We start from the raw sequence: 23,766 nt of genomic DNA on the forward strand, positions 1-23,766 counted from the left end.
CCTTCCTTGTAGGTGCAGTCTTTATTTCTGGAGGAAAGATTTAACAACCTAAATAAATCCCCCCCCATACAGATCGAAGAGGGAGAAGAACAAAAGGTCACATGGCTTTATTTCAAAGATCTTTAGACACACGACCTTACAGAAATAATTCATGCAATACCAACCTTCTACAAACACAAAGACAGATGTTTCCCCCAAATATGAACTAAACCTTCATTTAATTCATTTCATATGTCAAAAAAAGCGCCGGAGGACCTTGTTGTTCATCCGTGGAAGGGTTTTATTTTAAAACCGCAGTGTCAAAAGTCTGAAGAACATTTAGAAGATTCGCCATCTTGGAATTCTTCCGCAACAACCGACGCAGCAGCTGCGTCTTTTTTTAGCGGCGACGTCTCCCGGGGGGGGGGGGGGCGTGTGTGTGTGTGTGTCTCTTTAAAGTGTCCCCTGAACTGAACCAACACGCGTGGGAGCCCCGGTGTTAAGCTGTGTGTGTGTGTGTGGTGGGGGGGGGGGGAGAGAGAGACAGGCCGCCATGGAGCAGTGAGGCGCCCCGCAGCGAGGAACAGCTTCCTTCACCTGAAGGAGTCTGGAACAAAGAGCTGCGAGATGACGGAAAGTGCGGCTACGCGTCACAGGTCGGAACAGGTCGTCTGCGCGTGCGTGTGTGTGCGTGCGTGCGTGTGCATAGATTTTTAGGATTAGTGTTATTTTGAGGCATCGGCTTAGCAGCGTTCTCTAATGTCAATAGAAACAAAAAGACCCTGGGTTGGTGTTACTCGTGCTGCTGGAATGACTCAGACAGAAGAATGAAGAAAAAAGCAACTTTGTTCACTGTTTTAGGGGAATTTGCTGGTTTTTCTTGAGTGCTTTGTTTTCCTATGGGTCACACACACACACACACACACACACACACACACAGTTAACGTGGCCTCTCTTGGGCCATCAGAGCGGCCACGGTGGAGCACTAAAAAGCGGCCATGTTGCTGAGTGGTGCCGGTGATGCTCTGGGATACAGGAAGCAGCTGTGGGAGCTCAATGAGTCGGGACCAGCTATCCATCAGGTGGGTCCAGGACCGGCCTGGAAGAAGGGGACGGGGGCGAGGGGGGGGGGGGGGGGGTTGTGATGAATCTAAAAAGCGCTGATCCTTGTCCGTTCTCCTCCTGCAGGAGCTGAGAGAGCTCGGCGGTCTGAAGAGCATCAAGGCCGAGCTCCCCGACTGGCCGGTGGGCGCCGACACGGTTCTGCACCTGGCGACGGCTGAAGGACTCGCCACCGGTGGGTCCGGAAAGGACGCCGAAACCGCTTGCGTCCATGCACCTCCTGCCCCCCCCCCTCCCCTCGCCTCGTTGGTTCATTTAGTTTCAAACAAGCGATTAGTCGGGTTTACTTAATGCTGTTCCGATGAGACCTCACAAGGACACACGGACACACACACACACGTAATTAAAAGGTCAAATCTAATTTCCTGTCTGGCCTTGATTTGCTGCTCCATTACGACTCTGCACGAGTGGAATGGAAATAGGAGAAATTCAACTTGACCTTTTGCTGTGATGAGGCAAACAGCCTGGCGTTGATAACAGGAGCGCTAACATCCTTTTTTGGGGTTTTTTTTTTAAAGAAGAAAAAAGGTTAATAAGGGAACCATTTCCAGCTTGAACGCGTCGGCTCTGCGTTGTGTGGCCCGTAGGGAAGGCGGGGGAGGAGCTCCTGCACGAGGTGGCCGCCCGATACGTGGAGGGCATGAAGGACATGGCCGGGAGGAGGCCGGGGCCTTCGAGCATTTCGGGTCAGACAAAGTTCATTTAGAAAACCGTGTCGCGTTGTTTTCTGTGAGGTCTGATTTCCTGTCTTGTCCCCTTAAAAAAAAAAAAAAGGAGTGTCCCAGCTGAAGCCCGGAGAGGAAGAAGGCTTCAGAGTTCCCTACAGTGCGGAGGGGACGGGCTGCGGAGCGGCCAGGCGGTCCATGTGCATCGGGCTCAGGTGAGACGCTCGCCACCTGCTTTTTTCCCCTGATGCCCCTTTTACATTTTTATTTTATGTACTTATAAAGGCTTATTTGGAAGCCACACATTGACGATAAAAAAAAAATGCAGTACTGTGATTATTCGTAGCCCGAAGAATTAGCAATATCTTGAAAATGAAAAAGGATGTCAGTTAAATTCCGATTCATTTTGTGCGGTTGTTTAATGGTACTAAATAAAATATCAGGGAGGTGGAGAGAGCCGTCTATGAAATGAAGATGTGCTGCATAATTCGCATAGTTACCTATACATTTTTAATCGCCTCCCGACTGCAGCCTGACGCTTTGTGACGTCCTGTCGAGGGGGGGGGGGGGGGGGGAGTGAACACGCCTATATTACACACTTATTACAACACAGAAATACAGTAAGAGTCCAATCTTTATGCATTTCAGTCTTAGCGTTGGGTCCTTTTCCTTCGCCTGGGTCGTTCATGGTGCTCATTTTTTAATTGTTAATTACACTGGGTAATTTCAGGCTTGAGTGCTACTTGATGACTGAGCGAGGGAAACGTGGAGAAAAGGACAAATGTTTCAAATTGATCTGGATTCTAGTGGCACTTTATTATGAATTCACGTCTTTTGAGTGGCAGGTGATCTGAGGACCTCTCTGTTGGGTTCGGACTGGATGTCATTCTGAATCTGTAGGTTTTGGCTTGTGAGATACTTGACGTTTGCAGAAATAAGCTCTATTTATTCATGAAGTACATTTAATACAGAAGTAAAGTTCTTATATTAATATCCAAATGTTCTGGGAGCGACGGCAGCTTCATTCTTCACTTTGGGTTCAGGGGTGAGGGAGCAATGCGCCGCTTTGATTGATATGTTTCAGTGAGTCACCTTCTTATGTTACTGACCTGACTTTAAGGTCAGAGCCCAAAATAACTCGTGACTTGCGTGTCATGCATTTCCTCACTCCATCTGTTTGGATCTACAAAGTTTATCTCAGGAAACGCGGAGGGATACTGTGATTATTCAAATATTCTTATGCTTATGTGAAAGTTTGAGTGTAGGAGCACATTTCCATCCCAGTTTCACAGACCCTAAAAACCAGCTGAACCTTAGATTGGAGGATCCGAGTGTTTTGACCTCGTTGCTCTAAATGGGATTCAAACAATCCGTCGAGAACAAAGTTGCGATTAACATAATGTAGAATTAATTCCACTAATGAATTCATTGCATTTGGCTGTAGGGAGGAATTAACCGGGAACCGGATGGTATTCATGCGTTTTTTAAATAGCATAAACAGAAAGCAATGTTCCGGCAAGTTGGTCTTATCCAAAGTAATTTAAAGCATGAAAAGAAGGAATTACTGCAAACTGCAAAACAACAAAGTGTTTGTATTCAAACCGAAAATAAATCCTGACTGACGGTCATTCTTCAGTTAGATTTACATACTCAACATCCCCCCCCCATCAGGTACCCGAAGCCCGACCAGCTGCTGTCGTTGGTGGCTGTTGCCGTGGAGACGGGCAGGATGACCCACCCTCACCCCACCGGGTTCCTGGGGGCCGTGGCGTCCGCCCTGTTCACGGCGTACGCCGTGCAGCGCAGGCCGATCACGACGTGGGGCCTGGGCCTGCTGAGCGAGGCCTGTCCGATAGCCCGGAGCTTCGTCCGCGGCCGAGGCTTCGCCGCCGAGGAGGCTGAGAGAGACTGGGACTTCTTCTGTGACCAGTGGCAGCGGTACGGGACACTTCCCACAGCGCCGTCTCACCGCCACGTTTTGGAGGCTAGCGGGGGACGGCACGAAAAATCTCTCACGTGTGTCCCTGCAGGTACCTGGATTCGAGGGGCCTCTCCTACGGGGTGGGGCCCGTGAGTTGGCCCCCCACCTACGGCCCGGGGGAGAGAGACGAGGCCTACAAGGGCTTCGGCCCCTCGGGCCGGGCGGGACGCGGCGGCCACAACGCCCCGATGATCGCCCTGGATGCGCTGCTGGGGGCGGGGGCAGACTGGGAGGAGCTGATGAGCCGAGCGGGCTTCCACGGAGGTCAGATATTCAGACAGGAATATGAGGAGGGAGCTTCTGCTTTAGCATGGCTATTCAAAAGTAGATAATTCTTTTAATTAAAGATGGGTGTTCTCTCATCTACGGGCCGATGGTCTGAACCTCATAGTGAAGCATAAAAACGCTGGTATTAAGTCATGTATTATGTATTAATACGGCCGATGACAAGGACCTAAAAGTTTGGATGGGTGAATTTCAAAATCTTTAAAATGTCATAATAGGTTGTAAAAATCACCAAAAAGGTAATTTATTGTCATTATGAGACATTGATACTGGAGAAGGCTCCTTGATGTTAGTAGTCCTCATTTTCAGCTCAATGGCGCCTGGTCTCTAAAGAGCGGAGCTATGCAGTCCCTTTCATGACTTGCACATAACAAAATGCTACAACGTATTTAATGACATGCTACGTATTTTTAAACCTAGTAAAATAGGATATAGAATTCAGTGGACTGACTTTTTAAATTAAAAAGTTACCACACTTACCAACTGTCGGTTCCACCTTAAATCCAATTGGATGATTTGCAAGAATGAAGAAATCAGCTTCAGGCGTCACAGCGCTGTCACGTTCAAACGAGTGGAACCTGACGCGTGCAAATAGAAGGCGTCACCATGCAACGTTCTCTTCCCCCCCCCCGTGTTCCAGGCGACGGCTGCGCGGCGATCGCCTGCTGCTGCTGGGGTCTCCTCTACGGCGCCGCAGGGGTCCCCGACGGCAACCACTCCAACCTGGAGTACCGAGACCGGCTGGAGCGCAGCGCGGAGGAACTCTACGCCCTGTCGCGCTGAGGAACCAGGCAGCGCTCCGATGCCTGGCCGAGGCCCGGGTTCCTGGAGGGGGGGTGGGGGGGGCCACTGAAGTGCGGCGTCACACTGTGCGAGTGCCCCACTGACCCAGAGAAGAGCCTCTGCTGCATGAAGAGGGTTCCCCCTAGTGACCGGTTTAACTTCATACGCAGAATTGCACCGAGTGGAACAAATTCCAGCTAATGAGGATGGGGAAAATAATCCTAGAATCCCCCCCGGGACGGAATCACTTGATTTACTTTTCAGCTTGACATGACGGCACATTTTAATGAGCTTCTAATGGAATGTGTTCTTGTTATCCTGTGATGAAAAACATCCTTCTGTGTCTCGTTGCGGATGTTGAGCGGCTTCATGCGCAGCAGAGCAAAACTGTACCGGCAACACATGAACAATAAATTCAAACAGCTTGGAAGTTAAGTTGAAAACTTTATTTTTTTGGCCATTGTAGTTTTGATATTTTTTTTGTCTTGTCCATTTTTTTTTTAATTGTATTTGCCTAGAGGTGGTTTTAACTACTGGATCTGGTTTATATTTTAAAAAGAGAAAAAAAAGTGAAATTTGCTAAAAATCCCCTCTTCAAATCTGTCCTTTCATGCTGCATTTGTGAGAATCCCACAACAGTTTTCCTTTCGTGTGTCATCGTACTTACAAAAACCCCACAAGGCTAAAAAAAAAAAAAAAACACTTCTAGAAGGTGGTGTCTGCTGCCGGTTTTCATCCGGATATTTTCCTCTCCGACTAGTCCACCCAGCAAGGGGCCTCATGTCTCTGGATTGGGAAGAAGTTGGAGAGAAGAGCCGGAGGGCAGCGGGGTGACAGGGGAGGGCCGGGGGGGGGGGGAGGGGGGTGTCAGACCACGCCGTCGTCTTTAATAAAAAGAAGGTCCTCAGCAAGTGTTTTCACTGATGAATGCTGCAGCAGAAGAATAAGGTGCTCTAAGACTTCTCCATCAGTTCAGTTTGTTTCTCACGAGTCGCGTTCCGTCTGGGCCAACATCCAGCAGGCGGCGGGGATGTTGGGGTTCATGCCTAAGAACAGTTTGGGAGGTGGGGGGGGGGAAGGGAGGGCAGATGGGGTTTAGTTTCCAGGCTGATGGTAGGCAGCGGGGTGCGTTTGTAGCTGCATTGCTGTGGGTGAGGTGGGGGGGGGGGGCAGAAAACAGCAGACGCTATCAATGCTACGCTCCGAGCCACGGAGAAGACGGAGGGACGGCGTGTGCGATTGGCGTCTCTTACCTGGCGAGTGGCCGATGTAAAAGTGTTGGTGCGCTCCTTGCTGCGGCCCATGCTGGGGGTGCTGCGGCACAGAGCCGGGGCCCTGCTGAGGAGGCGGCTGCAACATCACTAACTGGGGCTGACCGTGGCTCCCCGAGTGGTGGGGGCCCTGCATGGCTCCCTGTACATGGGCCTGGAGGGTGGAGGGGGGGGGGACACACAAACCAAGTTAAGCTCAAGACACAACTTTGTAAATTCCAAAGCCGTTCAACTTGCAGTGCTGCGACACCCCTACCTGTGTTATCTGCCCGAGGGGGTACGTCTGTGGGATTCCCTGGTGGCTGTGGATGCTGTAGCCCTGAATGGGGTAACCGCCTTGTGGAGACGTGTGGCCCTGCGGCATGTTGGGTGGGGTGGGTGCCGAAAGGGGACCTGAGTGGTACATGGACTGGGGCTGTGGGCCTGACTGGGCATTCTGAGAGGAGACAAAGCAGTGATCTCAACGAGAGTCTCCCAGAGGGGCGCGAAAGGAGCCGTGATCTTTGGTATATTCATCGGCGTATGTGGGGAAGCTCAAGCAGTCCTGTGTATTACCTGTCCAGGGCTAGGCGCAGCGTGCTGCGGAGGCTGCTGGTTGCCTGTCGGCGTGCTGGAGGGCTGCGGCTGATGCACTTGGCCCGCGTGGTGGGCGAAGGACTGTGGAGCTACACAGAGAAAGAGAATTGGTGTCAAAACGACTTTGTACCAATGTTTCATATCAATAACAACTAGCATTGCTTGGTAAGAGTTTTGGAGCATTAATAATGTGGTCGTCTGCATAGAGATGTTTGGGCTACTACTCTACTCACCGTAGATTCCCTGCTGCGGTCCCTGAGAGCCGTCTCCCTGCGTGGAGAACTGGGGGCCTCCGGGTGGTCCCAAGGCCTGCGGGTGGGGACCCCCACCTTGGCTGATCATCCTAGCTCCACCTTGCAGCATGGAGTACATCGGCTGAAGAGGGGGGGAAAAGAGCTTCAAATTGACATCAGCTGTTAGAATTCTGCAAACACTGAAAGCTTAAACCCAGGCGTTAGCAGCCAGGCTTCATACCTGTCCGGGGTAGGGCGCCATGGCCTGGATGACCTGCTGCTGGCTGTACTGCTGCGGGTTGTACTGAAGGTAGGACTGGGGGTAGGGCGACGCCACCATCTGGGCCCCAGTCGCAGACGTTGCCGCCTGCAGCATGGGCTGCCCTGAGGAGCCGTGATCCGAGCGCTGCGCCACGACGGGGCCTGGAGGGACGCGGAGCATCGTCATGACAACCCGGAAAAACATTGCGGCATGCTTGTTATTTTTTCGCAAAGCAGATGTGGCTGCAGTTTTGCATCGCAGCCGTAGAAGCACTTTGTTAAGAATGTAAACTAAGAATTAAATGGCACGGCCATTCAGCACTGAGAGAGGAAAACGCTGCTCTTACCTTTGGTCCTGGGGTATTTCCCCTGGCTGACTGTAGACATGGTGTACTGGTACATTTGTGGGGGCTGAAATGCAGAAACAAATCAATTTCAGTTACATTGGATTTGTGAAGCTACATTTGTCTGAGGGCTTTTGGTAAAATAACAAACGCTCACTTTGAGCCGTTTAACCACAACCTATATGACCGGTTATGCAATAAGCATCTATTTCTAACATCTACACCCGACTCCACCTACACACTTTGGAATAACACATCAGTCAGAGACTTGTTTTTGGATGTACCAGTTGCCACTGATCAGCAAATATAAGCTGCCTTCAGGCAACATGCCCACTTACGACTTGGAGCTGAACGACATCCTTACATTTTTATAATATTTGTCTTAAATAACAATATATAATGAATAAAATAACCAACACACAAATTTATCGGAGGATTTAAAGTTATTATATAATTTTTTTTTTAAATAGTCTAGTCACTACACCCACACCACCAAGTTTTTAGTTTTAGTAAAAAAAGATCAAACACCAACTGCAAACCACATCTTTAATAAAGCAACTCCCAGGTCTGGTTAGCTATAGTGTTCATATAGGGTTCAGATTTAGATCTTTAAAAAGTAATCAGCATCATCAAATGAATTGATGATGGAACAAAAAAAAAAAGTTTATTTTTGTAACCATAAATTCCCTTTAGAACACTGGATGTTTTATCAGGAATTTAAATGCGTCCGTTGCCATTGTGTTACACATCTGTAGGGTCTTTAGGTCACGTACCTGCACGGAGTGGATCTGTGACACGTAGGAGAGGTAGGGGGCGTTGTACAGTTGTCCCTGTGCACCCGGGTGCTGAAGGACCACCGGGCTGGGAGGAGTTGGCCGAGGGGGGGTGGGCGCAGTGTTGGGCTTCGTCTGTGCGACGACACCAGAGGTAGAGAACATCAGCATGTCACTTAATCCAAAGAGTTAAACACATTTAGAGATGTACCAAATGCTTCTTCCAGGCCAATTGTGATTATTAAAAGTCTTCATACAATAATAACTTCAAATAATGATGTTGGTCATGATCTAGGTCACACCACAAATGTTAACCTTTTTCTTTACGTCATCCGTGGTGGATCCTTGCATTAAAATAAACATGGAAATAATGACTGCATTTTTAATTGAATATTTGTTTTGATATAAACATACATCTTGGTGTTAATAGTTTTAATTTTATGAGGCTAGGATTAAGACGGTTCAATATTCTATTGCATTCAACATTATTTGTACGTGTCCGTGTCGCCGACTTCAAAATAAAACAAAATAAAAAAATGACACTGATCTACTGAAAACCAGGACGTATTTGTACTAATAAATATGCTTTTTTAACACTTACATTACATTTCAAGAGTTCAGGAGGAAATGGGCTTACCATAGGCAGAGGCTTAATGGGGTTGAACTCTTTAGCGTTGGGGTTTAAGGTTGATTTCTTTACTTGCCTAAAAGATACGGGAGGGGGAAAGAGGTGTTTACAAATTACATGAGTAAGCACAATCTAACCGTTTACCACCAGAAATCTCTCGCTGAAACTCACTCTGGCATCCCCTCCGTCCGCTCCGGTACCTCCGACCTGGCCTCGTCGCCTCCCGGGGTCCTTGCAGGCCGCGGGGTGGCTGGCGAGTGCCTGTCGGGTGCCGGGCTGGCGCTTGTCGCGGCGCCGGGAGTAGTCGCGGCGTCCTGGTGGGCGTCCACGGCAGCGGCCGGGGAAGGTTGAGCTTGGTGCTGCGATGGACTGGGAGCCGGAGTCTGGGCTTTGGGCTCCGAGGCGGGGTGGGCGTCCGACGGCGAGGGCTGGGCGGCGCCGGGTGCAGCGACCTCTCCGACGGCAGGCGGATTCGCAGTCGCCGGGGAGCTGGGCGAACTGCCGCTGCCTCCACTCGGCTGGAGCTGGAAAACAAGGACACAGGAATGTTTTTAAGAATGATTTAGCAGGTGAATGTGATCTACTGCATGTATATGTGATCCGTTCATTGAGTCGAGCCCTAATTACTCAATTGTTTTTTTTTTTTATTAATGCAAAGTTTAAGCCAACAAATCGAGTAAGGGCCCCATAGACCAAGCAAATATCTTTGAGGTCGGGTTTGCTTCCAAACTGTAACAGATTGATTGTCAAAATGTGTGCACATGGGAGCATTACAATAAATATTCATATAGCAAACCAAATAACCGTATTGTAGAAAAGACGTTGTGTTAAAAAAAATTAATTTATTGGCAATCTCATGTGAACCAAACATGAGTGAGGCTGTACAGAAAACAGTGATGTCGCAGGTCACATCCTCTCGATTTGTCAGATTTATTTTAACTCCACGCTTTAGAGAAAGGCAACTGAACTCTTACCCTGAATTCCTTGCCAAATTTACGCAGCTCCTCAATCTGCGACCTTTGCTGAACAGAAGGGGCTGGGGGAGGAGAGGTAATCAACGCTAATCAAAATGCCAAACATACAAGGAATATAATCATGCGCAAGTGGATTGCATAACTGTGGATTTATCGGTCAAGTTACATTAAAAGTCTAATTTCTCAAAACTAATCAGTCTTTTCAACGAACCTTTAGTGTTCTTGCCGTCCTCTGTGCTGCTCAGGCTCTCTGCGGCGCGTTCCTTTGCAGCTGCGCCAAGAATCTCATTCACTGTAAAATGAGACAAAAGGTAAACTAATTAGTGGTTAGTGAAAATTCAGCATCTTCAATATCAGTGCGTAATGTAAAAAGGTCTCATTAAGGCAGAGGATCACTTCATCATAGAAACAAGGTATTGACTTAGATTAAACCAGAGCTATAAAACAAGAGGCGAGATGGGAGACGGTACCATCGACAGGGAAGAGGGGGGCGGGGCCAGACGTCTTCATGGGAGGCATAGAGACGGACGAGGTGTCCAAATAAGGCGTGTCCTGGGAAGAACCTGATTTCGGGGAACGAGCAGCTGCGAGGACAAGACCGTGAAGAATAGGAAGATTCAGGCCCAATCAATTAGATAAAATGGAAGAAGAGGATTTTGGAACCACAGTGGGCTGAACGTACCTGTGGACTGAGCGTGAGAGTTTGAAGTACGGACTGTTCTGCCCGACTGTGGAGGTCTTTGGGCTTTAGGTGACGTTCTCATAGAGACTAAAGAGGAAATCAAATGTTTTACAATTCATTCCGTCTTTAAAACACGGATTGGATTAAACACTTTTCAACCGACGCACACGTACCTCCATTAACGGGCCGCCCGGTGTCAGACAGCGAGTGTGGGAGGGAGTGGGAGTGAGGGACCGCGTGTCCGTGGGGAGCAGGGGGGCTGGACGGAGACGCAGCGGCGGAAGCCGAGGCCGCCGGGCCTCCTTGGGGGGCCGGCGCGTACGGGCCGGCGTTGGGGCTCGGGCTCCCGTGGGAGTGGTGGGGCGGGTAGGCGCCACCTCGACCCGACAGGGGGCTGTTTCTGTCTGACGGGGAGACGCCCGACTGCGGCCCAGCAGCGGAGGGCAGTGGGGCTCTGGGGGAGGAGGAGGACGGCGGGTTGGACCGATAACCCCCGCTCAGACGGTTGTGGGGCGGGGGCCCACCAGGACCTCGCTCCCGGTTCATCTCTCTCTGTCGCTGAGGTGGAATGTATTTGCTGCGAGGGACAGAAAACGGGTCACGGTCCGTTCGCACCCATCGATGCGTCCACAGTGGGACGCCAGCATGGCCTCTCTGCGAGCGCCCCCCCTCTCTCACCTGGTGTTGGCCCCGGGGCTGTCCCGGCCCCTCTCGCGCTGCTCTCTGTCACGGGGGCTTTCCCGACCCCTCTCGCGGTCGTTGCCGTCCCGCACCACGGCGCTGAATTTGTCCTCCTCGCTTTTGCCCTCGTCGTTTTCAAGGCCGACGCGATGGCGATACTGGGGGCTGGCCTCGATCTCGTTGGCCAGGCGGGCGGCACGCGCCTCCCTCTGACGGAACGTGTCGGTGTTGCCCTTCTCCAGCGGCACACTGCACAGCAACAGGAAGCGGGGACAGACGATGATCAGATTGTTATCTTAGTAGCACTTGAGGTTTAGACGGCCCTAGAACAGGCAGAATTTCCTGATGAATCTCTATGAAAACTTACGTATACATGGAAAGGCTGGCATCATATGTTGACGTGACTCCATATTTTACTTCATTGAAACGGAACATCTCATTGGCATCCCAGCCATTGGACTGAAGATACAAATATGAAGAAAAAGGTTAATGAGATTCTCATTATTAAACGGCTCAGAATCAGACATGTCCACAAATTGGTGTTTACGTTTGCGTGAGTGACTCACTGCATCGTTTTCCAGATCGTAACTCTCTCCATTGCTGTCTCCTCCCTCCCATCTCTGCAAAACCTTCTCCTTGTGTTCACCATTAACGCGAGTGGAACTGATGGCTGTATCCGTGAAGGTGTCTGAAATCCAAGACAAAAACGTACAAATGTTTTTTAAGTGGATTTGGCCAGATTTGTTTACAGATAGCATAATTTTGCTGTCAAAATCTTTTGGATCGTTTTGATCTCTACCCCCGGTCACGGTCTGTGTGTGTACAAACCTTTGGTAGCATAGTTGAGGTCAACATCTTTGCAGATCATAGTCACAAGGTCTGAGGGGCTGAAGATCATCGTGTCAGTGATATCCTCCCGCCGTGGCAGAAGTGATGTTGAGCTCTCCTCCTCGCTGCGTCTGTGTACAGCGTCCACAGCCAACTCGCACTACAAACAAACGTTTAAGGGGCGGCTTAAGACAACATATTTTTCATTGAAGGGTTTACCTTTACAGTGACAGAATTACATGATGTTAACTTCTTACCCGAGAACTGAGAGTCTTGAATATGCCTTCAAATACACTGCCATTCTTCACTCTTATGTCACAGGTGGAACCCTGAGAAATTCACCAGAAAGGTTTGTCATAAATTGTTATTTAGATTAGATATACTTTAAAAAACAGCAAGTGCTTAAAAAATATATTTTAAATATTTTTTACACTGACTATTGTCAGGAGTTGCTTTGATACAGAATGCTGAGCCTGCCTCTCAAAAACAACTAAAAAATACAGCAATCATGTAGAATGAATGCTTTTATTTTCTATAGAAATGATCTTCGTCTAAGAGCAACATTGAATAAGCCAAATGACTTACGACAACAGCTGTGAGGAAGTGAAGCATTCTGGCATTGTTGTACACACCCTCGAACACCTGTAGATGGGAAACGGTAGGAAGACTCCATCAAGCAATGATTGACAAAGGCATATAAACAATCCCACAGTGAGTGCATCTAAAAACCAAAAGGTTTTATTCTGGTAACCACTACCTAAAAACAGTGTAGAAAATTAGTAGTTAGTATTCTCCCTATAATATGAAGAAATACTGGTGGACTGGGACTTAATAATGAGACAATTCTTTAATATTGTGCAATAATCCATTTGTTTGTTACCAAACTCTTCTCACTATACTCACAGGGGATGACTGGAATGTTGGCTTTACAGAAGTTCGATTCCTGTGGAGAACAGAACAGTTCAAATATGTTTGTCTCTTTAGAAACGAAAGAAGTACAACATGTTTTTGAAGTTTGTCACGGCAGTGTCATGTTGCACATAATGTATAGCTAGGTCAAGAGAAGTTGACACGCTTAGTTCCTAAAGCAGTATTCCTAATGCACTGAGAATCCACAGATTATACTGTACTTGGCCTGTATAATAACAATGAATCTCTACTTTACATCAAGATCTTAAAGAAAACGTCTATATTGGTCACACTCTCAGAAACATGGCAATATTTTCATAATTTTACTACAGTCAATGAGATTTCATCGATCTTGATACCAAGTGTGTCTCCATTTAAAAAGCCACAAAGGGGAAGCTATCAGTGCTACTCACAAGCGGTTACAAAACAAAGATTAGGGCTAAGATCGCAAGAGTTCACTCACATCTCTGACTATGCGACCTGGTACTGGACATAAATACAGTTCAATATGTTTTGTTTGCATAAGTCTTTTTCTTATAAAAGGAAAAATGCAATCAACGCATCTTCGCTGCTACCAAGGGGTCAGATAGACTTTGAATAGCAATGTCCGCTGATTTGCTCGTCGCCGCTTTCACCGACGGGATAAACCTCACGTTTCAACGTGCGCATTTCTATTGGTTTACAGCCCCCATCAATCCAACATCAACTAATCTCATTGGCCTGGAGTGAAGCGCTACACCCGAGACACACCCACTGAGCCTCAACCGGTAGGCCTCTTAAGTAACAGGACAATCCCCGGACTATCCTGACCGAACCCCCCCCCCCCCAAGCCCGCTTACCTCCCGGCCGGTGCCCTGTTGCCACTGATGATGCCGCTGACCGGGGGAGACATACCGACGGGGCCCGAGGTTCCGTTGGACGCTTTTCTCCCGCCTGAGCCCGGTTGCTGTTGCTGTTTCAGCATTGCAAAGCAAAAGGCGTTGACCCTACCGATTGTAAGGTTAAGCTAAGTTATAAGCAGTGATACTTCACGACGTGAAGTGCCTTTGAAAGAGAACTATCTTTAGCAATATCACCTGTCCCGAAGATCGCGGAGCAGGTTTAACCTCAAAAAGACCGGCTACTGAGCTAACGCTACTCTTGACTACGGGTCGTTTGTGGCCTAAAATGTGAAGGCAAAACACCTCACTATTTAGGTGAAATGTAACATACAAGCTAACAATTTGTCTTGACTGTCTACTCTGTAACCACAGTCGTTATGTCGAAGCAAGCGACGGATGAAACGACCCGAGTTAAAGTGTTAATTCTTAAGCTACGGCTGGCTAACTTAGCATTAGCTCGGATCCTCAAGCTCACTTCGGTCGCTCTCCCTCCGGGATTTACTTTCTTCTCTCTCTCGCGTCGCCTCGACTGCGTCACCGCTGACCCTTCCGTTGGAAATGAAGGTCTCGGCCTTACTGTCAGTTACTTAAGGAAGTTAGATTTCTCAGGTTTCTTACTGAAAACCTGCTGCTGACGGTCAACACCACCTCTCGGTAGGTTCACTTGACTCAATCCGCGCGCGACTGACTGGAAACCGGGTGGAAGGGGGGCGCTAACGTGCGCATGCGCATTTGACCTTCTAGTGAGTGCGCGTACGTGGACGGATGTGTGCATTGAAATCGATACTTGATCGAGCATTATGCATCTCTGTTGTGAACAAGAATGAGTGGTTTAGAGACACAGTGTTAGTCAGTAAAAAAAAAAAAACACGCATGTTGTTTTCCCCCAAAAGTACTAACTTATAAACGTTATGACTTCCGGCTCCGTCTGCGGACTTTTTGTGCCCTTCTCTGTTACTTTCTTTGTGTTTTTAATTCATGAATTCATCAACGCTTCAAAGGACAGTCGAAGCTTAGGCAAACTGAACTGGTGAAACCACTTTGCCAGTGCGTCCGTACACCAGTCATTACGGCAGTACGCTACAAACAACATGGCAGCCTCCATTAAGAGCGTTTGTGTTACATAGCCGGCATTCAGATATTGTCCCAAGGATCTTCATCCCTCCTCGAACCTCGGTTTCTTCTGAGATCAATGCGGTTATTAAATTTAAGGTTTCCTTCGTCCTGTGCTAAAGGAGTTGTGAGTAGACCATCATTTTGTTACCGTTGTGTTAACTGCATATAAAATGATGTCTCTCTAGTATGTTCCCTTCTTTTGCGCCTAAAGATACATGGAGTTTGTAATGCTATCTATAAAGGGTGTTTATATGACTGATGGTCAGTGGAAAGTAACCTATATACGTATAATTGATTTTAGGTTAAACTATGCTTTTTAATGTCAAACCGTCCCTCTTCAAGGCATTACAGCTTTTAGCATCGTCCTTACTGAAGAACCTTGGCTCAAATGCATGTCAATTACGGTAGATGTAAAAAAAAAAATCAAAATAATTGTCAATGTCAAATCTGATGCAACAAAAATGTAACGCTTTATAAAGAACGATTTTAGCATGTACTGCGACAAGTATAACTTACTTTTGATGGAGCAATATTCTACTTAAGAAACACGTAGCTTCTATTTAACCTCCTGACCCCGACTCCAAAAAAGGTCCTCGTGCCACATGTTGACAAAGAAGCCTCCGGCCCTGCGGAGTTTTCTGTCCCTGGTTTCCAGACGTGCCAGTCACCTGGCCCCACAGCGCTACGATGTCATTGTTGTGGGCGGGGGCCACGCCGGGACCGAGGCGGCGGCCGCGGCAGCCCGAGTGGGGGCTAAGACCCTCATGGTCTCCCACAAAGTGCAAACCATCGGTGAGCGAATTGGTGACAAAAATAAATTTCTCTTTGTGCAATGTAGATTCTAATCTGATTGAGTTTTTTTTTCCCCACCAGGTGCCCTGTCCTGTAACCCGTCTCTGGGAGGGGTGGGGAAGGGTCAGCTGGTGAGGGAGGTGGACGCGCTGGACGGGCTGTGTGGTCGGGCAGGAGACTACGCCGGCATCCATTTCTCCATCCTGAACCGTAGTAAAGGCCCCGCCGTGTGGGGCCCGAGGGCCCAGCTGGACCGGCAGCGCTACCGGCAATTTATTCAGGTATCTCGTACGCGGATGTGGTCGGACTTTCTATTGTGGATCTTTGGTTAACGGTGTTTCTCGTCCAGTCCGAGCTGCTGTCTACTCCCGGGCTGACGGTGCTGGAGGGCTCCGTGGAGGAGCTGCTGGTGTCCGACCCGAACCCAGAGGAGTCCGGACAGCACAGAGTCACTGGCATACGTTTAGGTGGGGAACACAAGTTTACTTTTGCCCATTTTATTCTCTTTGGTTAACTATACAGTGTGAATTAAATAAAGACGTCCATTAGCCCTGACCGATAATGGCGTGGTCATCTTTACCAGTCTTATAAGTCAGCTGAAATCAAGCTGCATGTATTATTAAATTAGTCTATACTTTGTTTTCTGTGCAGCTTTCTTTATTTGTAGTCTGGTAAATCTAATTATTGATCTCTACGGAGTCACTGTATATGTCCTACTAAATTCTAAATATCACACCAGAAGCTTGATTGACACTTAAATAAAAACAAACTAAATAGAGACAGATTTGAAGTGTTTTAACGTTTTACAAGTTTATGATTTTGCACCTCTCTTTTTTTTCTTTTTCTAACCTCTCAGCCAACGAAGTCCACCCGATCTCAGCCGCCTCCGTGGTCCTCACCACCGGTACTTTCTTGTCTGGCTCCCTCTTCATGGGCCAAACCGAGTCCCCCGGGGGGCGGATCGGAGACGCTCCGTCGAGTCCCGGGCTGTCCCAGACCCTGAGGGAGACGCTAGGGCTCCGGATAGGCCGACTGCGCACTGGAACCCCTCCCAGGATTGTGAAGGATTCAGTAGACTTTTCCCTGGCAAAAATCCACCCCCCTGACAGCCATCCAACTCCATTCAGCTTCCTCAATACGCACACACACTGCAAGGTAGGGTTTTACATTTGGAAGAGCGGAGCAGGAATCTGCAGTCGACAGTTTTTCTTTAGTCAACGAGGACTTTAAATTGCCTTTTGGATTTGATACTTCTTCAGTCAGAAGAGCAGCTGCCTTGCTACCTGACCTATACTACTCCTGGTGTAGAGCGAGTAGTGAGGGAGAGTCTTCACCTCAACTGTCACATACAGCAAGACGCCAAGGGTCCCAGGTACGTGTGTACACACACACACACACACACACACACACACACACACACACACACACACACACACACACACACACACACACACACACACACACACACACACACACACACACACACACACACACACACACACACACACACAGTAGACCGCGTGTTCTGAATGACTCCCGTCCTCGTCTCGCACAGATACTGCCCGTCCATCGAGTCGCGAGTGCTTCGCTTCCCGGGCCGACAGCACCAGGTGTGGCTGGAGCCTGAGGGGGTGACCTCTGACCTCTTGTACCCTCAGGGTCTGTCTATGACCATGCCCCCGGACGTGCAGCTCCGCCTCATCAGAGAAATCCCCGCCTTGCACCGCGCCGAGATCCACACGCCCGGTAGAGCAGCATTTGATCCACGGGGGACGTGGAGAAGGGAGGGGGAGCGGCCGGTCTGAATGTGCCCGCGGTTCTTGTGTTTCACAGGCTACGGTGTTCAGTACGACTTTGTGTGCCCCACTCAGCTGAGCCCCGCGCTGCAGGTCAAAAGCACCCAGGGGCTGTTTCTGGCCGGCCAGATCAACGGAACAACGGGGTACGAGGAGGCCGCCGCACAGGTAGACCTGCTTTTTTTTTCTTTTCTTTTTAAGCATAGCGGTATTGTTGGCGGTGCAACATGCAGCGTCACGCCGGTCCAAAACCGCTTCGCAACCCGGTGTGCTGCCGTTTCCCCCCCCGGCAGGGCCTGTGGGCGGGGGTGAACGCCGCCCGCCTGGCGCTCTCCATGCCCCCGGTGGCCTTGTCCCGGACCGAGAGCTACATCGGAGTCCTCGTCGACGATCTGGTGAGCCGAGGCGTCACGGAGCCCTACCGCATGTTCACCAGCCGGGCCGAGTTTCGAACCTCCCTGAGGCCGGACAACGCCGACCTGCGTCTGACTCTGAAAGGTGGGGGGGGCGCGGCGCGTCCGCTCTGCTTTCTGCTCATTTTGAAAAATCTTTGCTCCTCCTCCTCCTCCTCCTCCTCCTCTGAACGGTTTTCTCTCTGCCAGGCTTCGAGGAGGTGGGGTGCGTGTCCCCCTCGCGCTACCAGCAGGCCGCGCGAGTCAGAGACAGTCTGCGGCGTGCGCTCGGCGCCCTGCAGGCGCTCGCCCTGTCCACCCGCAACTGGAGAGCAAAGCTGCCCGACGCGGGGATGAGCGAGGCCAAGAACGCCACCATGACGTGAGTGACAAATACGTGGAAGCGCCGTGGTCGGCGGCTCCCAGTTGTCCCCGTCCGGGAACGTCCGGCAGCTCGTTTTCGGGTCAACTTTTGGGTGCCGGTGTTACATTGCTGCTTTGTTTCCAGTGGTATGGAGGTGCTGCAGTACAACGACGTGACATTTGAGATGTTGGCATCGGCCTTCCCAGAGAGCCTTTCCCCTCACATGGAGTTCTCACAAAGACTCAAGATAGAAGGTAAAATGACATGTTTGGGCAGTTTGAGGCAGTGCAGAGCGACAACGGGGTCGGGGAGACACGTTTTTTCCTTCCAAGTTCCCTCAAAGTTCTGCCTCGATGTGGTGTCGCTTTAAGATAACATTCTTGATAAGACGTTTCTTCGGTTCTTTAGCTGTGTACAGGCCTCACTGTCAGCTACAGAAGAAAGAAATTGAAAGAATCCAGAAGGAGGAGAACATGTCTCTCCCACAGGACATAGACTATTTCTCCCTGTCGGTGTCTCTGTCTCAGGAGGTCAGAGAGATTTTGGACAAAGCTCGACCAACAACTGTGAGAATGTAGTATTTGTTGCGTAAAAATAGTATTTTGGTTTTTCATTAGACCCTTAAGCACATTACATTTACAACCCAAATAACCCTGCTTTTCTTCCAGCTGGGTGCCGCTACTCGTTTGCAGGGAATCACTCCAGCTGCAATCGTCCATCTCCTCAACTACGTGCGTCACGCGGGACAAAAAGAAAAGCGAGAGCAGAGACACAAAAACAACCAAATGGAAGCAAGAAGAGCCGAGCTGTCGGCAAGGAACGCATCATAAACTCGACCCATCCAATGTCTTCCTAAAAAATGTACAAGAAAGAATAAATTACGTTTTTTTTTGTTTTTTTTTACTTGGGAAAAATATCTCTTCATGTCGTAAAAAAAACAACCATAACAAAATAAAAATGACATATACAACTAATCCTCAAAAAAAAGAACATGTCTCATGTGACTAACTAGTAAAGAATTCTAATCCTGTTAGTGACATTACAGTGAGCAGCTTTAAAGTCCACGTGACCTTCTGAGTGACCCCGCCGCTAACGACAACGTGCCCGTCCAGCTCGGCCCAGCCTCTGGTGAAGAAACCAAACGGAAACTTCCAGTCCGGCTGAGGCGAGCCCCTGGGGGGTTCTGGGTAGAGGGTGATGTCGGCAAACGTCACCTCAGTGGTGAGGGGAATAGGGGACGACATAGGACACTGGGGAAATAAAAAAGAAAAAGAGGATTTGGTCATTTTCAGTAAAAGTGAAAGGATGCATGGTGCACAGAAAATAAGAATTTGATGGGTTTACCTTGAAATTTTGACACCGGAATAGGTATTTGGCCCCCAGGATGTAGTTCTGTGGAAGGTCTAAGAGACCCTGGCGGGCCCACAGTACTCGGATAGAAAGAGATTTAGGAAGGATGCAGCCGGATTCACACGTTTCCTGTGAGAGGCAAACCAATAAGGACTTTTGAATATGAAAACACAAACTTATAAACTCAAATTCATTTCAGATCATTCGAAGAAAAAAAAGCATAACATGCAACTCCGTGATCGAGCTTCACCTGCAGGCTGACGGGGCACTCCTGTCTCAGGACTCTCGTCCAGTCCGGCTGGGACCCGAAGTTCATGGCGACGACGTCGGGAGCAGCGAGGCCCTGCAGCGCTCCGTAGATCTGGGACCGCAGCGCCGAGCAGTCCGCGGATGCAGAACTAAACGGCGACGCGGGCCAGAGGGAAAGGGACAGATGGAAGATGGGAGCTCATTTTTAGCAACTCCACTATCATGACCATGCGATGAAGGTGACGCAGGGTAGCCTGACTCGCCTGAATGTGCAGCCGGCCACGGCGTTGTGTGCGAAGAGGATGGGTGCTCGCCCGCCGGGCTCCGGGGAACACCCCCCGCCCTGCGACACCCCCAGGGCGCTCAGCTGACTCGCTGTCAAGGAACCCACGGAGGACGCAAAGCCCGGGCTGGGGTCAAACCCAACGTTCCGCCGCGTTGTTTTTCTAAGGATACGGGCCGCGGTGCTCCATCAAAGCGACCGATCACGGGGGATCCCACATGGATTCCAACGGCGGGGATTGGATCTCCCGAAGGTGGGTCCGGTTCTGCCAGCTGGGGGAGACAAATGGCATTTAGCTTTAGAGATCCAACCCGTTCAGTGGTTCGCTCGGGGAGGGAATCTGTGGCTTTCACAGGCTACCTGAAACTGAACCGAGTGGGTCTGGAGCAGCAACTGATTTGGATCCACATCAGCCAAGACCACGTCCACTGTTACATGAGTGAGATCCCCCCTTTCTGTGTATCTGATGACAAACTCCACCTGTGGGAGAATCAGGAAAAGGGGAGAAGGGACTTTGACTGAATTGGTAAATGATTCAAAAGGACAGAAATGAAATAGAGAGATGTGATGAACTGACATTTTTAACCACATTGACACACAAGTTGTTTTGTTCAGTTGGTGCTGGCCAGTCAGACGACGGAGACACTGGGATCTGAAACAAGAGTTTGCACAGCACCTTACTACTAACCGGAAAAACACATTCTTTGTGTAAAGAAACGATTTGAATGCACAAAGGTGTTACTTATTATATCATGTATTGCTTTAAAAATATGTCCAATCTGTAACTTACCAGGAAGTCTGACACCGGTTCCGTCTCCACTATCGGAGTCTGTAAACAAAGATTTTGATGTTAGCCTTTCTGCGCTGAGATATTTGTTCTCATGCACGCACGCAGACTTCAGGACCTTCATCAGGCTCATGCCGGAGAAGTAGGAGCGGGCGTTGAGGTTTGGATCCGTAGTGCACGACTGAGGAGTCAACATGCGGGTACAAGACAGCGAGCCGGACCTCAGGAACTCTGCAGGCAGAGGGAAACCGGGTTAGGGTTTTCACATACAGATGCACCTCCACATACAGTATAACAATGTTTGTTATAGAAGAGAAGAAAGAAAAAAAAAAACCGGCACAAGTACACAAAAGAACATGTGTGTTTGGTGGGAACTGACTTGCGGGGTTGCCGTTGGTGCAGAAGGCCGCGGCAGCCCCCGGGGACGGCTGACGGAGGAGACCCCGCACGGTGGAGTCGGAGAAGTATGTCTGGATGACGTCGTCGACCTGCAAAGACAACTCAATCTTTAATCTACTACAGATGAACCGAAGCGTAGAGCGAAACAGTTTAAAAGCACATCCCTTTGAATGGGGGGGGGGGGGGGTCCGTACCCTGTAGAAGCCTCTGCTGTGGCTGCTGCTCGTAGGCGCTGGTGGTGAGAAGTGGTACGAGTCCCCTAGAGCCAGATACTGTGGTGGTACTCGGAGGGCCTGGGCTGCATTATCTGTTAATCGGGTAATGCGATTATTCAATGGAATTAGTTGTGAATGCTTCAATTTAGCTCATTGTTGACATAATTAGTGATTTCCCTGATAACGGGAATGGTGGTTCGTCAATTGATTTCAAATGATTTTATTAGTATCACTTCTACTTACCTGTGGGCCTGACACAAAACAAGGAGTCAGTCACGGTGATGAGAGACGAATCCACATTCGCCGTGAACATCAGCCATTTCTCCACGCAAACTCCCAGTCTGTCAAACAAATACAAAGTGCCGTAAATTCCAAACAGCTGTATGTGCGGTTTACTTTGGAGCATTCGACTTACGTGGCTTTGTGTGGACATCCAGTGAAGACCGTACTCAAATTCGCAATCCCACAATCCCGTGTGTCGCAGCAGCAACCGATGTCACAGAAATCCGGCGTTAAATCACAGAGGCAACCTTTAAAACAACAAAATTATACATTAGGAAACCTGAAGAAAAAGATATTGAAATCTACAGTGTAGATCAAATCATTTGGGTCTATATTGCATAAACATCGGGGGACAGTTTGATGGATCACGTGGAACAAGGCCTCACAATCCAAAAGATTTCTGCAGGATGGAAACACGAAACCTCGCCAAAGAGAGACAGGTGTTGTGTGAATTACCCTCTGACGTCACCAGAGGCAGGGCGGTGGTTGCAGAGGATGCCACGGTGGGGGCATCGGACGCAGTCACGGGCGTGGTTGCTATGGAGCTCAGGGTGGAGTCCAGGGTGGACGCCTCAGTAGGGCGGACACTGGTGACGTCCACAGCCGCCGGGGCCCCCGGAGCAGGGGTCGCTGAGATGAAAGGCCCCCCAGCAGAGCTCGGGGTGACGGTGGAAGTGACCCCTGAACCCGTGGCCGTGTGAACTAAACGTCCACACGAGAAGAAGCATAACTGAAAGGAACAAAACCACGGGCGGAAATTCATTTCCTCAAAGAAACATAGCAGCTAGCGTTAGTTAATCGTTAGGTGTGAGTCCGGCAAGCTAACGTTAGCTTAGCTGAAATTATTCCTGCCACGTCGATCACACCGCGAGTTCTTATAATAATAAAAAATACGGCGTTAAAAGGAAAATAAGCAATCCAGTTTTCCATGAATACATCTCGCTCCCGCTGAAAACACGCTGACGTAAATACACACGTTAAAGAGCTTCTCCTTGTTGCTAAGGAAGCTGTCATTAGACTTCCGGTCTTACGAGGATTCTACCGTAAAACCTGTAAAAGAGTGCGTCCTTTATATCCATAGATATTAAAGAGGAACCTTTCTAACCATAAGTATTAAAGAGGAACTTTTTTTTAATTAGACAAAGACCAAAAAAAGACTAAACAATATAACCACATGAAAATAATCAAAATTAATCGAAATCTAATTCAGCTTTGTAAAACCATTTCAACAGTATTCAGTTGGCTGAATGCGGGGGTTGACTTTAATGCTTCCATAAGGTTATTTGAAAAATGATTTTTTTTTGTGGAGCTGCATGAGTCAAGTGGGGGGAAAAAGCTGAGCGCCCAGAACTGAACGTTTCTAAAGCATCCGTCACTAATTAGGTCATGTAAATAAACATTTTGGCCTTATGTGAGGCTACTTTCTTGAATCTTTTAATCTGCTTTGATCTAATCTTTTAGAACGGGGTGTAAACTTACATTCAGACCATGTGCCGGCTGTCTGAAGGTGATCATTTGTCACTCAATAAAGAGAATATGTCCAACAAATGAAACAAGTGAACATAAAAGCTAAGCCAAGGGCAGATAAAGTACTTTTCCACATATATTTGTGGTGTGCTGCTATCTCCAAGGTCTTTAATTATTGCCTGAAAAGAAAAGATCATGCTGACACTGTAAAAGATTCACAGAGGGCATGCCCTCACAGCAGTGGGGCCGGTGCCAAGTCAACTTTTATGACTTCTTCATTTCTTTGTTTATATGATACCTGTCAGGTTACTCTTTTACGTTTGCGTATTAAAGCCTAAAGCGTTCAATATTTAGAAAAAGTAATAAAAAAAACATGTATTTTACGATGACATGTTTCCCCATTAACAATTTTTCATGC

General features: G+C 48.8%; 4 protein-coding genes across 6 annotated transcripts; 2 read left to right on the plus strand and 2 right to left on the minus strand.

Moving 5' to 3' along the window:
* Positions 1 to 499: 499 nt before the first annotated feature.
* adprh (ADP-ribosylarginine hydrolase) lies at positions 500 to 5,372 on the plus strand. The gene is made up of 8 exons (XM_037463349.2): positions 500 to 635; positions 947 to 1,061; positions 1,168 to 1,276; positions 1,689 to 1,787; positions 1,876 to 1,981; positions 3,438 to 3,704; positions 3,797 to 4,011; positions 4,673 to 5,372. The coding sequence occupies exons 2-8, from the start codon at positions 978 to 980 to the stop codon at positions 4,813 to 4,815; spliced, it is 1,023 nt and encodes a 340-aa protein (XP_037319246.2). The 5' UTR covers positions 500 to 635; positions 947 to 977; the 3' UTR covers positions 4,816 to 5,372.
* Positions 5,373 to 5,708: 336 nt separating this feature from the next.
* LOC119212595 (ataxin-2-like protein) lies at positions 5,709 to 14,541 on the minus strand. Of its 3 annotated transcripts, none has more exons than XM_037463179.2 (23): positions 13,815 to 14,541; positions 12,970 to 13,009; positions 12,652 to 12,708; positions 12,324 to 12,395; positions 12,067 to 12,226; positions 11,805 to 11,926; positions 11,606 to 11,697; positions 11,236 to 11,487; positions 10,731 to 11,134; positions 10,558 to 10,644; positions 10,346 to 10,459; positions 10,087 to 10,167; positions 9,876 to 9,937; positions 9,073 to 9,425; positions 8,911 to 8,977; positions 8,274 to 8,408; positions 7,504 to 7,567; positions 7,137 to 7,318; positions 6,896 to 7,037; positions 6,642 to 6,751; positions 6,343 to 6,522; positions 6,069 to 6,240; positions 5,709 to 5,861 (listed from the first exon to the last, which is right to left on the minus strand). In XM_037463179.2, the coding sequence occupies exons 1-23, from the start codon at positions 13,937 to 13,939 to the stop codon at positions 5,800 to 5,802; spliced, it is 3,135 nt and encodes a 1,044-aa protein (XP_037319076.2). In that variant the 5' UTR covers positions 13,940 to 14,541; the 3' UTR covers positions 5,709 to 5,799. The 3 variants fall into 3 exon arrangements, with proteins under 3 accessions (XP_037319076.2, XP_037319075.2, XP_037319077.2); XM_037463178.2 differs by having other exon boundaries at positions 6,896 to 7,058; XM_037463180.2 differs by lacking the exon at positions 5,709 to 5,861 and adding an exon at positions 5,874 to 5,960.
* Positions 14,542 to 14,676: 135 nt separating this feature from the next.
* mto1 (mitochondrial tRNA translation optimization 1) lies at positions 14,677 to 19,281 on the plus strand. Its single transcript, XM_037463231.2, has 13 exons — positions 14,677 to 15,096; positions 15,562 to 15,764; positions 15,846 to 16,045; positions 16,114 to 16,231; positions 16,621 to 16,919; positions 17,024 to 17,136; positions 17,320 to 17,510; positions 17,598 to 17,728; positions 17,854 to 18,058; positions 18,163 to 18,334; positions 18,461 to 18,570; positions 18,725 to 18,882; positions 18,985 to 19,281. Exons 2-13 carry the CDS (start codon positions 15,575 to 15,577, stop codon positions 19,144 to 19,146), a joined length of 2,049 nt encoding a protein of 682 aa, XP_037319128.2. The 5' UTR covers positions 14,677 to 15,096; positions 15,562 to 15,574; the 3' UTR covers positions 19,147 to 19,281.
* On the minus strand, positions 19,206 to 22,983 carry LOC119212622 (tectonic-3-like). Its single transcript, XM_062559962.1, has 14 exons — positions 22,338 to 22,983; positions 22,015 to 22,129; positions 21,843 to 21,940; positions 21,579 to 21,691; positions 21,365 to 21,473; positions 21,104 to 21,216; positions 20,989 to 21,027; positions 20,776 to 20,850; positions 20,559 to 20,678; positions 20,372 to 20,470; positions 20,179 to 20,282; positions 19,917 to 20,064; positions 19,661 to 19,795; positions 19,206 to 19,566 (listed from the first exon to the last, which is right to left on the minus strand). Exons 1-14 carry the CDS (start codon positions 22,642 to 22,644, stop codon positions 19,321 to 19,323), a joined length of 1,821 nt encoding a protein of 606 aa, XP_062415946.1. The 5' UTR covers positions 22,645 to 22,983; the 3' UTR covers positions 19,206 to 19,320.
* Between the last annotated feature and the right edge of the window lie 783 nt (positions 22,984 to 23,766).

The sequence above is a fragment of the Pungitius pungitius genome, chromosome 21 (genome assembly GCF_949316345.1).
Source record: "Pungitius pungitius chromosome 21, fPunPun2.1, whole genome shotgun sequence".
NCBI lineage: Eukaryota > Metazoa > Chordata > Actinopteri > Perciformes > Gasterosteidae > Pungitius > Pungitius pungitius.

Excerpts from the sequence above, each read along its gene's own strand:
- adprh (XM_037463349.2), top strand. The coding sequence starts at position 978 with ATGTTGCTGAGTGGTGCCGGTGATGCTCTGGGATACAGGAAGCAGCTG. Across the intron at positions 1,062-1,167 it reads CGGGACCAGCTATCCATCAG|GAGCTGAGAGAGCTCGGCGG; the intron begins GTGGGTCCAGGA and ends CTCCTCCTGCAG. Across the intron at positions 4,012-4,672 it reads CCGAGCGGGCTTCCACGGAG|GCGACGGCTGCGCGGCGATC; the intron begins GTCAGATATTCA and ends CCCGTGTTCCAG.
- LOC119212595 (XM_037463178.2), bottom strand. The coding sequence starts at position 13,939 with ATGCTGAAACAGCAACAGCAACCGGGCTCAGGCGGGAGAAAAGCGTCC. Across the intron at positions 11,135-11,235 it reads AGCCCCGGGGCCAACACCAG|CAAATACATTCCACCTCAGC; the intron begins GTGAGAGAGGGG and ends TGTCCCTCGCAG. Across the intron at positions 6,241-6,342 it reads CCCTCGGGCAGATAACACAG|GCCCATGTACAGGGAGCCAT; the intron begins GTAGGGGTGTCG and ends TCCACCCTCCAG.
- mto1 (XM_037463231.2), top strand. The coding sequence starts at position 15,575 with ATGTTGACAAAGAAGCCTCCGGCCCTGCGGAGTTTTCTGTCCCTGGTT. Across the intron at positions 15,765-15,845 it reads CCACAAAGTGCAAACCATCG|GTGCCCTGTCCTGTAACCCG; the intron begins GTGAGCGAATTG and ends TTTCCCCACCAG. Across the intron at positions 16,920-17,023 it reads ATACGCACACACACTGCAAG|TCAGAAGAGCAGCTGCCTTG; the intron begins GTAGGGTTTTAC and ends ATACTTCTTCAG.
- LOC119212622 (XM_062559962.1), bottom strand. The coding sequence starts at position 22,644 with ATGAATTTCCGCCCGTGGTTTTGTTCCTTTCAGTTATGCTTCTTCTCG. Across the intron at positions 21,028-21,103 it reads CCGGCATGAGCCTGATGAAG|ACTCCGATAGTGGAGACGGA; the intron begins GTCCTGAAGTCT and ends CTTTGTTTACAG. Across the intron at positions 20,065-20,178 it reads GTGGCCGGCTGCACATTCAG|TTCTGCATCCGCGGACTGCT; the intron begins GCGAGTCAGGCT and ends GTCGCCGTTTAG.